Source organism: Gigantopelta aegis, chromosome 4 (assembly GCF_016097555.1).
Source record: "Gigantopelta aegis isolate Gae_Host chromosome 4, Gae_host_genome, whole genome shotgun sequence".
Classification (NCBI taxonomy): Eukaryota; Metazoa; Mollusca; class Gastropoda; order Neomphalida; family Peltospiridae; genus Gigantopelta; species Gigantopelta aegis.
Window position 1 is genome coordinate 102,371,840 of NC_054702.1, and position 10,546 is coordinate 102,382,385.

The window sequence follows — 10,546 nt, forward strand, 5'->3', positions numbered from 1 at the left end:
ATAATTAAAAGAAAAAATATATAACATCTACCAAATACATGTATTTGTAAAGGTTCAGATGTCGTTAAACGAATAAGCGGGAGGGGCGTAGCCCAATGGTAAAGCGCTCGCTTGATGCGCTGTCAGTTTGGGATTGATCCCTGTCAGTGGGCCCACTGGGCTATTTCTCGTTTTTGCCAGTGCACCATGACTGGTATATCAAAGGCTGTGGTATGTGCTATCCTGTCTGTCTAATCGAAAAGAGTAGCCCATGAAGTGGCGACAGCACGTTTCCTTTCTCAATATCTGTGTGGTCCTTAACGATATGTCCGACGCCATATAACCGTAAATAAAATGTTTTTGAGGGCGTAGTTAAATAAAACATTTCCTCAAACAAATAATCTTTTCCTCGTCTTTCATTTCACTTTTCTTGCGAACATTGCAAGGTTACAAACCATCTACCACAGTGTATTGGAATACTGTTTTATATTAAGGTTGCTATTGAGGTCTAACACATTATATAACATTTAACTATTCAAACTTAACAACACGGGTACCAGCTTTTACCACATGCAGGTAAAACATCCACCTTTGTTTAGATAATCGAGTATTTGATTTATGCCTTCCTTAATTTTTTTTATGTCAAGTTGTCAACACCTTTTAAAACAAAATTTATGAAACAAATAATGTACATATAGATCATTAACACAATAACACACATCACAAACACAATTCATGTCAAAATAATACTTAACAAGAGTACTCGTGAGGTACATATGCCCGTACGCGACACACCGTCATCCCAAGGTGTACTTGCATATATATTACAAGGTTTAATAATCCTATATGAATTGATAAGAAATATATGCCCCCAGGGGCGGATTATGAGGGTTTCCCAGTTGCACGCCTAAAAAAAAACCCAACCCCACCACGTAGATCTAAATTGATGTCCATGTAAAATGTTTAATTTCAAATTATAAACATTTACATATTGTTTAAAAAAAAAACCTTACCTAAAGCATAATCTGCCCCTGGCCCCAGAAACAAAACGTTTATGGACAGAACTATGTATGTGCTAAGTGACAGACGCAATACCATAATACAACCAAGTCAAAGACGATCGTATAAAAAGTCAGTATAGTTGGCATATTCAGTAAGGTTTTATGAGACCATATCTCTTCTAAAAGTAAAAAAAACCCACCAAGAAACAAAAACATATACATACAAGTATATTTAATGGCTGTAAAACATTGCTTGGTTTATCTGACAATACACATTTTAAAATATAAATATCAACATTAAAAAAAAATCACTTACTACTTCTCTTAGACAGACTTGTAAGCTTTATAACATTCTGAGCAAGCCAGTTCTTGTATTGTAGATACTTAAAAACAAATAACATCACATTTCCAACAAGCAGACACAATATTACATATAATAATTTACAAAACCAATACTAGTTACGTTTTTTGAGACATTTTCCATTTTTGCAATCATTGACATAAGGACACAAGAATGAATGTTTATGTTTTGCATCTACTGCCTTCATGCTGTCAAACCTTTCACTAAAATGTTTTATTATTTATAAAATATTTCATTTTTTCTAGAACATTTGTCATTTCACTCCTTTTTTTAAAATGTATTAGAAACAAAATGTCTTAGAAGCAAAACATGAACTTTCACTACAATGACTTATTAAATCTAATAATTTACTACATTTTAAGGTAAATGGCCAATCTCTTGTGCTATTTTAAATTTTTGAGAAAAAAAACCCTCAGATTGTCAGTTTTCATTTTCCACAACTTTCATTAACCCAACTCAAAATTTCATGATTTACCAGGCTTCATTTGACATTTACAATTTCTGTGACTTCTCAGGATATCCATGACCCGTACAAAACCAGATATGTATCAAAAATAATAATTAAAAAAAACCCTTTTGCGTGAGTCGACAGCATAAAATGGCATTTGCTGCCAACTCCCATACCATAGCCAGAGCCCTCTCAAGTTCACCCTTGGTGACTGCCTCATATTTCTGTGCCCTTCGTCTGTCCTTTGGAAACATAATACAATAAAATCTCTAAAAGGGACCCTTAGTAACCTGGAATTCCCTCAAAATCTGAATTTTTTTCTAGTCCATTTTTAGATAGTAGAAGACAGAACCTCTCTTAGCCAGATACCCATTAAAGTGACAGACCCTAGTTTTTAACCACTTGATTACCACATATTTTTCATTATTTGATTCAGTTTTGATGATCGAAATGGAACATTACTTAAGTTTATTGTTTAGATTATCCATTTCCGTACATCCAAATGTTTCTGGTTATACTGCGAAATGTATATTTCATAATTCCTATTATTCCAATAACTTCTGAGAAATAACGGTTATAGAGACAAGCTCTAGCCTGTTTCAAAGTTACAGACTCTGGTTTCACTTTATTGTAACTTCATACAGATGTGTTACAAGTTTGTAGACTGACCAAACTTAGTGTCCATTTTCACGTGCTGAAACTAGGGTCTGCGAGTTTAAAACCAGACTTGTTACTTGGTACTGTGTGTATTCGCTTCAGAGCAGTTTCACAGTATATGATGAGCTAAATGCTTTAAGAATGGTTCAGTTGTTGTTTTCCGTTAGCACCAACCAGCGAGTTTGTGAGCTCAGCCCTAACCGGTGAGTTTAAGGACTGTCAGCGCTTACTGGTGAGTTTGAGGACTGTCAGCCCTAACCGCTGAGTTTGAGGACTGTCAGCCCTAACCGTTGAGTTTGAGGACTGTCAGCCCTAACCATTGAGTTTGAGGACTGTCAGCCCTAACCGTGAGTTTGAGGACTGTCAGCCCTAACCGTTGAGTTTGAGGACTATCAGCCCTAACTGGTGAGTTTGAGAACTGTCAGCCCTAACCGGTGAGTTTAAGGACTGTCACACCCTAACCGGTGAGTTTGAGGACTGTTAGTGATGGAGCCTGCATCAGAAACATCCCAGTTAACAATTGACAGATACATGACACTCCAGCCAACACAGCGGACCAGGAAATCTGCGGGTGAGCCTTCGGACTGGATTCATCCAGTTTGGTATAGAACATCACAAGACTAGACGAGATGGAAAATCCTGTGTATAATAAACAAATTTGATTTATTATTTTGTTCAGACTTGAAATATACATGACATATAAAGAAAACAGATTTCTACAAAATAGTAAATATGATATTGGAATAGAAATTTTCCTAACATTAATAAATTGAAATAGAAAAGTTGAATTAAAGTAGTATAATCTAGCAGGAACCAAAATTTTACGTTTTGGTATCAAATGGAGGTAACTTATTGAAATTATCTAAACATATTTTTCATTAGGTAAAATTATATTCCAGCATATTACTGACAAATGCATTAAATCAGCCACTATTAAATTTCTAAGTAACATATATACAGTTATTGTGACAGTGAGAGAAGGTACTCCTTATGTCACAGTGTTTTTTTTATTTAAAAGAACATGCAGACAGAATAGTGCACAATAAGATGATCTTTGGTCATGGAACAATTAAACTGTGAACTAGCCATGATTCTACATTAACTCTACACATATATTTGTCTGGAAGGGCTGGGGCCTCTCCATTTTTAGATCTGTCAAAATCAAATGCTTCGTTTGAAAGTCAAGCAATCTTTTACTCTCAGGTGATAGGATTTCAAATTTCATGGGAAACACTATAGGCTCCGTTCCTTTTGATCATGAAAACCCATCGGAAACTGTTTTCAAAAAATTATTATATAATATATATTTTATTTTTGTTGAATAGTCATACTCATATAGTGATCATGGGAACTAAACCAAATTTGGTTTCCGTGAGTTTACCGACACGGTACCGGAAACGATTGTTTCCGTAAAATCTGAAGGCCTGTACTCTTAAAGTATAAATGCAACATTTACAGTTAGCTTTAATAACTGTCAGCTTAAAAGTGTCTATATTACAAATGCTTAACTTATAGGCATTAAATACCAGATGTTTTACATGAACTTTCCTAAACAGGCCTCCACGTTAACTTTTTCAACTAGGAGCCAGAAGGTGCCTATCTGTATTTTTAATATAGATAATATGAAATATTTTAGTCGCCAAATGAAAAAATTGGTTGCAGTGTAGAGGGCTGCTAAAGAAACTCGCCTGAAAATAGGCAAACTGCTGCTACAGTCGTGTTTCTTTGGTTGGTCATTAACTTCTTTGGTAAACACTTGTCAAATCGTGTTGATAAGAGCATCAGCAGAGACAGTAACAGACTGGCCCATCCAAACAGACTCAACACCTGCAACACGTGATACCAACCTGCAACAAAACAATCATTATCATATTTAACACATTTAATTTCAAAACAGAAAACTGTATATATTTCATTTTTTGTTTCTTAATTGTATTAATTAGGTATATATACATGTAAATTAAAATTATTAAATGGGCTAGAACTGCTAGGTTCGAGAGTTTAGAGTACTGGGCTAATTTACATAATACACAAGTATTGGATGTGTGACCATGTGTCATTAAGACTTTAGCTCTTTGCCAGTGTGTGTCAAATAGAATTCCCGAGTCAGTAAGAGCCCTCAGAAATATATAATACACAAGACGTTATATGTATTAAGCCTCACATTTACAGTTTAAAATTTGTATTGTTTAACAACATCACTAGAGTACATTGGTAATTCAAACATTTAGTAATTTTGACATTTGTGCTGCGACCAGTCTTTCATATAGCAAATTTAAGATACAAAACGGTGTTTTTTCTTCAAACAAGTATTATATTTTTAATATTATTGTTTTGTTGGGAGGATGCATTAAACTGTAAAGTGATGTCATAAATAAATTAAGCTCATTATTAACATTACCGACTGAAAAAACATAACATGAATTTCAGGACAATAATTACTCCCACTATTGTCACATGACCATACTATATACAGTGAACAGCTGCAGTCACGGACTGCATGATCTTTTGTTTCTGTGTGTGTGTGTGGTAAGGGATTAAATATGCCTCAACGATTTTACTTTTTGCTGTCCAGTGAATAAATTAATTACTTGTGTGTAGTGATATGTTGTTACAGCTTGAATTATTGATTTTTCTGTTATGCTTTATCAGTTCTAAATTATTTTTCACGGCATGGTAGATGTTAGCATTGCCACATTGATTGCGATCACGATTACCGTGTTTGTAATAATTAAATGGAAAACAAATATAATGAACAAGAAAAGCACAAGTCTATTTGTTGACAGTATTATTGAAATCGATACAACATACAGCTGGACAAAAGATGACTTCGGCTTATAAACAAGGCCAATGATTTTGTACTAGATATTTAGGGTCAAACTAAGAGGTCGGCTTATCCAAGGAGTCGGCTAATACACAGCAATATATGGTAGTCTAAGAGAGGAAACCTACATTTTTCCGTAAGTAGCAAGGGATCTTTATATATGCACCATCCCACAGAGTGGATAGCACAAACAACAGCCTTTGATATACCAGTCATAGTGCACTAGTTGGATCAAGAAATAGCCCATAGGGCCCATTGACAGGGATCGACACATTTAGAGATGAGTTGTATAATAATTGATACATATGGCATAAGTACATTTTTCAATCAGCAAAGGATCTGTTATATGCACCATCCCACAGGATATCATATACCACGGCCTTTGATATACCAGTTGTGGTGCATTACCGTACAAACATCGTGCTAAATACTGCATACCAAGATGAATTCCATAAATAAACTGCAATGGAAGCTGCCGTCCTTTTTACTTAGCACCGAAGTGGCAATATACATGGAGGCTCTGTATATAGCCTCAGCTAATGAGGGCTGGTTATCTGCATGATAGTCTTATTTTTAGAAAGTCCAGCTTAATTAAGGCAACCACACCCCATCTAAACTTTTCCATACTAAGCATGGATTGCATCTAGCACTGATAATATTAATGGTACCTATAACTATAATTCAGCTGGTCTAGAAACCCCCCCAAGCAAAACCACATACCTGGTTCCTCCGAATGGAAAGCCAGAATGATCTGACAGGAGAGGTAATCACAGAAGTTCACCCACCACAAGCCGTAGGACGCGTGAGGGGGGAGCTCGAACCAGGCATCTGTCACTGCGGCCAGGGTGTACAGAATGTTGGCTGGGACCACAAGGTACAATGCCTTCACTTCTGTGGAATGCATTTATCCGTGTCACATGGATCCCCCTTTCATAGCATTGCACAAAACAGAATAGTAAACTGCTAGCCACTGCTGAACACTACTGCTTGAGCTGTGTTCTTGATCTGTTCTTGATCACATCTGTGAACACCCATTTAAAACAAACAAAAAAAGGTTAATATATATTAAAAAAAAATATGTATCAACTTTATAAGAGTAATATGATATTACTGAAATATTGGTGCTACAATATCATGCAGGGAACATTTTGTTCAATATCACATGATTCACAACATAAAACTACAAATTTGTCTAAAATATAACTTAGCACCCTATAAATATGTCAAAATGACAATAAAAATCAACTTCTTTACAAATTTGAGTTTTCAGAATTTCATACATAAAAAATTAACAATGTTAATGGAAACTAAAGACATTAACCCACTATTGGCACATGCTATTTTTAATATAAAAATAAATTGCTATTAAAATCTTCGTTCAGGTTGCCTATATATAATACCATATTTAAGAGCAGTTGTATATGGCAAGTCAAATACCATGTAAAAAGAAATTATTGAAATCTTTACAGTATGAATTATAGGCCAAAACCAACTTTTCTTCAGTGCTAACTTTGATTCAAACTCCATTCAGAGCCATGTACAGAGATTATTGTCAAGGTCAAGGTCATTGTGAACTTGCATGATCGAGTGATGGCTAATTAATCAACCAGTATAGTTTAATTAAATAAAATGACAAAATCATAATATTTTTTATTATGCACTGAATATGTGCTATAGGGTGTATACTACCAAATCAAATCCCATAGACAACAATAGTAACATATGCGGCTGAAACTCCTATCTGCAACGTATCAACCGACATAAACGCCATGGATATAAATACTACCACCCCTTACACTTAAAGTGAATCAGAAAAAAATGGGGGTCAAGCTGCTCGTTTCTGAGATAACGGGTAGCGTCTATGACTACCCTAGTTTCGCACAAAATTCGAGTACTTTTTTTTACTAGATGAAATAAAATTGCACATTTATTTTACCCAGATGAAACTATTATTTTTTACAACCAACACACTCACATTTATAACCAATCACAGGACTTGTGGTGTTCACTTCTCTATCAAAAGTTGGGTGCACCTCAAACTTTGACCCAGCCGGAAGTTATTTGGTATAGTACTACCTATAAGGCCAAAACAAAGGTGCGATTTGTGACCGTCATCGACCTACCTAGATGAAGGCAGCAATTTGGTGTTTTTGCTATAGAATTATCTCTGGCTGAAAGAGCGAACATGTATAACCATCCAAATGTCTGTTTAGCTATCGAACTGCAGAGTACTCTGGTTAGCCTTGGTTAAAATTGATCATGCCATGATTCTAGTTCATTCTGTACTACGGTAAGATGGGGGGTGTTCAACTAGTTTCATAAAGACCACAACCTGATTGACCAATAAATTTGTTTATTTTTTTTTATAAATATTAATTTCATCCATCTGCAGGCCCTTTCATGGTCGTTACGAGAACTAGAATAGAGTATGAGCAAAATATTGCAGAAATATAACAAATTTACCGATATACAGTGTTCTCGCTGCCCCATTTAAGCAGGGCGGCCCGCCCCGCTATTGCATTTTGCCGCCCTCCTTTTATGTTCTCCACCCTCCTTTATTTTTCTGCACCCCTCTTTATTTTCCAGCACCTATCTCTGCTATTTCCAAATGCACATTTATGACAGTTACCGTACAACGTAATTTTTAACAGTCTCTAGTTTGTCCCATACCTGTATCCATTTGTATGTTTAATACAAACAAGAAAAGTTATATTTTATTTGAGCAATGAAAATATTTTTATTTTTTACGGATTCGGCAATCTCCCATTGAAAAGAAAACTCACTTATTTGGCGCCAAATTTGTCACGTGATCAAAACGGTCATTCTGTCTTTTGTTTCCACTAACTATCGTCTGATATTTTGTCCTCAATTGCAGATATAATTAGTTTTAACTGATGATTTTTACTTTCTATCATTTCCATAATTCTGTTTATTCAGCAATTCTTTATAAAATATTATAAACGTTTAATTTTGGGAGGATATCACCACTTATAAAAACAACGGAAGTGGTAGTGTTTATCATTAAAATAATTTATCTTGGGTGCCAAATAATATATACACCGTCTGTACAAAAATGAAACTTTTTATCAGTTGGCGATACTATTTTATCACAGCGATCGATTCATTCGATGAAGATGGAAATAACAAAAAATGTATCCGATATTAGGGGATCACTTTACAAACATCCTTATTGTTTTTCGTATATCTTAAAATCTTCATTAAAACTTTGATCGGTTCAGCAAAACCGGAACTGCCCATGAATGTCAGACCGATAACATCTCCGGTTCAATTAAAAGACGAGTCTGCTTGTATTTCATATAAACTTTTTTGTAGGCAAAATAAGAAGTATGTTTTTCCACAAAGTCAACCAACTCCCCTCACCCCCCCCCCCCCCCTTTTTAAATTTTTGTTTTTATTGTTGTTGGGTTTTTTGAAGGGTGTGGTGCCGCGCGGCCGCCCTCCTTTAATTTTCATGTATACTAATCTGTGTGTCAAGTGCCTGTGGTCTTCTGCTGCGAGATCTGTAGGCTAGTTTGGGAAAACACAGATGATAGAGTCATAGACGTGGTGTGTTTTCAGTATAACTTTATCAGTCACTTCAGTGTGTTTCTTTTTTTAGCTAGTACCATACTTGCCAGACCCTAAACTCGATAGTCGCCTAACGGACTACCTTTGACTTTGAAAAATTCTTAGTCACCCTTAGCCTGTCACCGGGGCCGAAATGACCATCATCATGTACTACTGAGTCTGATCATAATCATATGTTTTCGATACGATAAGCAAAAAATTAAAATATAATAAAAACAATACTTCGTACATACAATACTACTTTACCTTTCTCAAGTCACATTAGTTTATTGTGAAAAACAGTGATAATTTCCCATGAGCACCAAATATTCCTCCAAAAACACTAGCTGCTAAGTCGTACAGGTGTTTCCGCTATATTTTCACAAACGTCATATGTTTTCGATAGTTTCATTGGCTGTCTATTTTTGTCCTTTTTATGGCAGTGAAGGGTCTATACTCCGTGCAATAATTTACATCAAAATCTTCTTTTGAAAATAAAATCATATAATGTTTGTAACTTGTAAAAAATATTGAATAATCTGCAGACCAATAGACAGTGTTCACTTAAAACATATTTACATTATGTTTTTGTCATAGGCTAATGTCTAATCCTCTTGTTATACGTATCAACGGCACCTAAATTCAGACTGTCACCTTCTGACAGAGATACAGAACTATATATTTTAAAAAAATCGAATTCCACCAAACCACCTTTATTTGTAGTAAATATAAATGCACATGTAAACATGCCCCCACCAGAAATTACCGAAACGATCTTTGCTGTGAATGACATAAGAGGTAACCCAACCAGCCTTCCATAAATTTTATTGTTCAGTGTAATGATCACGTGGTATATCGTCAAACTTTAGCAGGTCAGATGTCAGTGTTGCAGACGATAACTTTGCAGGGATTTGTGATACCTGGATTTCGCTATGTGAGACATTTCATTCGTACCAAAATATTGCATTACAAAAAACTGATAACATGCACACTATTTATGGTATTATAATTAAAACATAAAGTTGACAGCTTGACTTGAAGCATTTTTAATATTGTGAGGTAAAAGACACTTCGTTGTTTATGTTTAAGCTGATAGTGATGTAATATCTCGCATAATCTCGCGATACATGCAGTTACAAACAAAGTATCGAAAACATATGTCGATCGAAATTGTATGACGGTATTACATGATGTAGAAGACTGCTAATTTTAATCATTAAATAAATGGCAGTGATTACAAACCGACCTCAACACGCTCAGATGTTTGCTTCTGTTGGTTTTACTTCATTTGTATTTTCTTTTAGGACTAAGTTATTGTGATATAATATTATGTCTGATAACATTTAGAAAATCCCCCCTCAACTTGAAAGTTTTAGCCGTGTCAACATCGCTTGGCATTGTTTGCGAGTTACGCTTTACAACCGTTGTAATAATACAATTACAAAATAAGGTATCTAGTACCAGTCACATAATTCTCAGGGGCAACAACTCTGAACGAATTACTCTTTTAGTTATTATTTTCCAGCATGGGATCGATCCCCGTCGGTGGGCCCATTGGGCTATTTTTTTGTTGTTGCAGCCAATGCATCACGACTGGTATATCAAAGGACGTGTATGTGTTATCTTGTCTGTAGGATGGTGCATATAAAATATCCGTGCTACTAATGGAACAATGTAGTGGGTTTCCTCTCATAACTATATTATTATGT

The 10,546-nt window shown here is 35.2% G+C and overlaps 1 protein-coding gene across 1 annotated transcript; it reads right to left on the reverse strand.

The window, feature by feature from the left end:
• Positions 1 to 448: 448 nt before the first annotated feature.
• LOC121371621 lies at positions 449 to 10,227 on the reverse strand. Its single transcript, XM_041497646.1, has 4 exons — positions 10,084 to 10,227; positions 5,991 to 6,291; positions 4,135 to 4,293; positions 449 to 3,085 (listed from the first exon to the last, which is right to left on the reverse strand). Exons 2-4 carry the CDS (start codon positions 6,172 to 6,174, stop codon positions 2,904 to 2,906), a joined length of 525 nt encoding a protein of 174 aa, XP_041353580.1. The 5' UTR covers positions 6,175 to 6,291; positions 10,084 to 10,227; the 3' UTR covers positions 449 to 2,903.
• Between the last annotated feature and the right edge of the window lie 319 nt (positions 10,228 to 10,546).

Bases quoted from the DNA above. Each gene is read 5' to 3' on its own strand.
- LOC121371621 (XM_041497646.1), bottom strand. From the start codon at position 6,174: ATGCATTCCACAGAAGTGAAGGCATTGTACCTTGTGGTCCCAGCCAAC. The intron at 4,294-5,990 runs GTATGTGGTTTT...GTTTTGTTGCAG, and splicing joins TTTCCATTCGGAGGAACCAG to GTTGGTATCACGTGTTGCAG. The intron at 3,086-4,134 runs GCGAGTTTCTTT...TATTATACACAG, and splicing joins AGCAGTTTGCCTATTTTCAG to GATTTTCCATCTCGTCTAGT.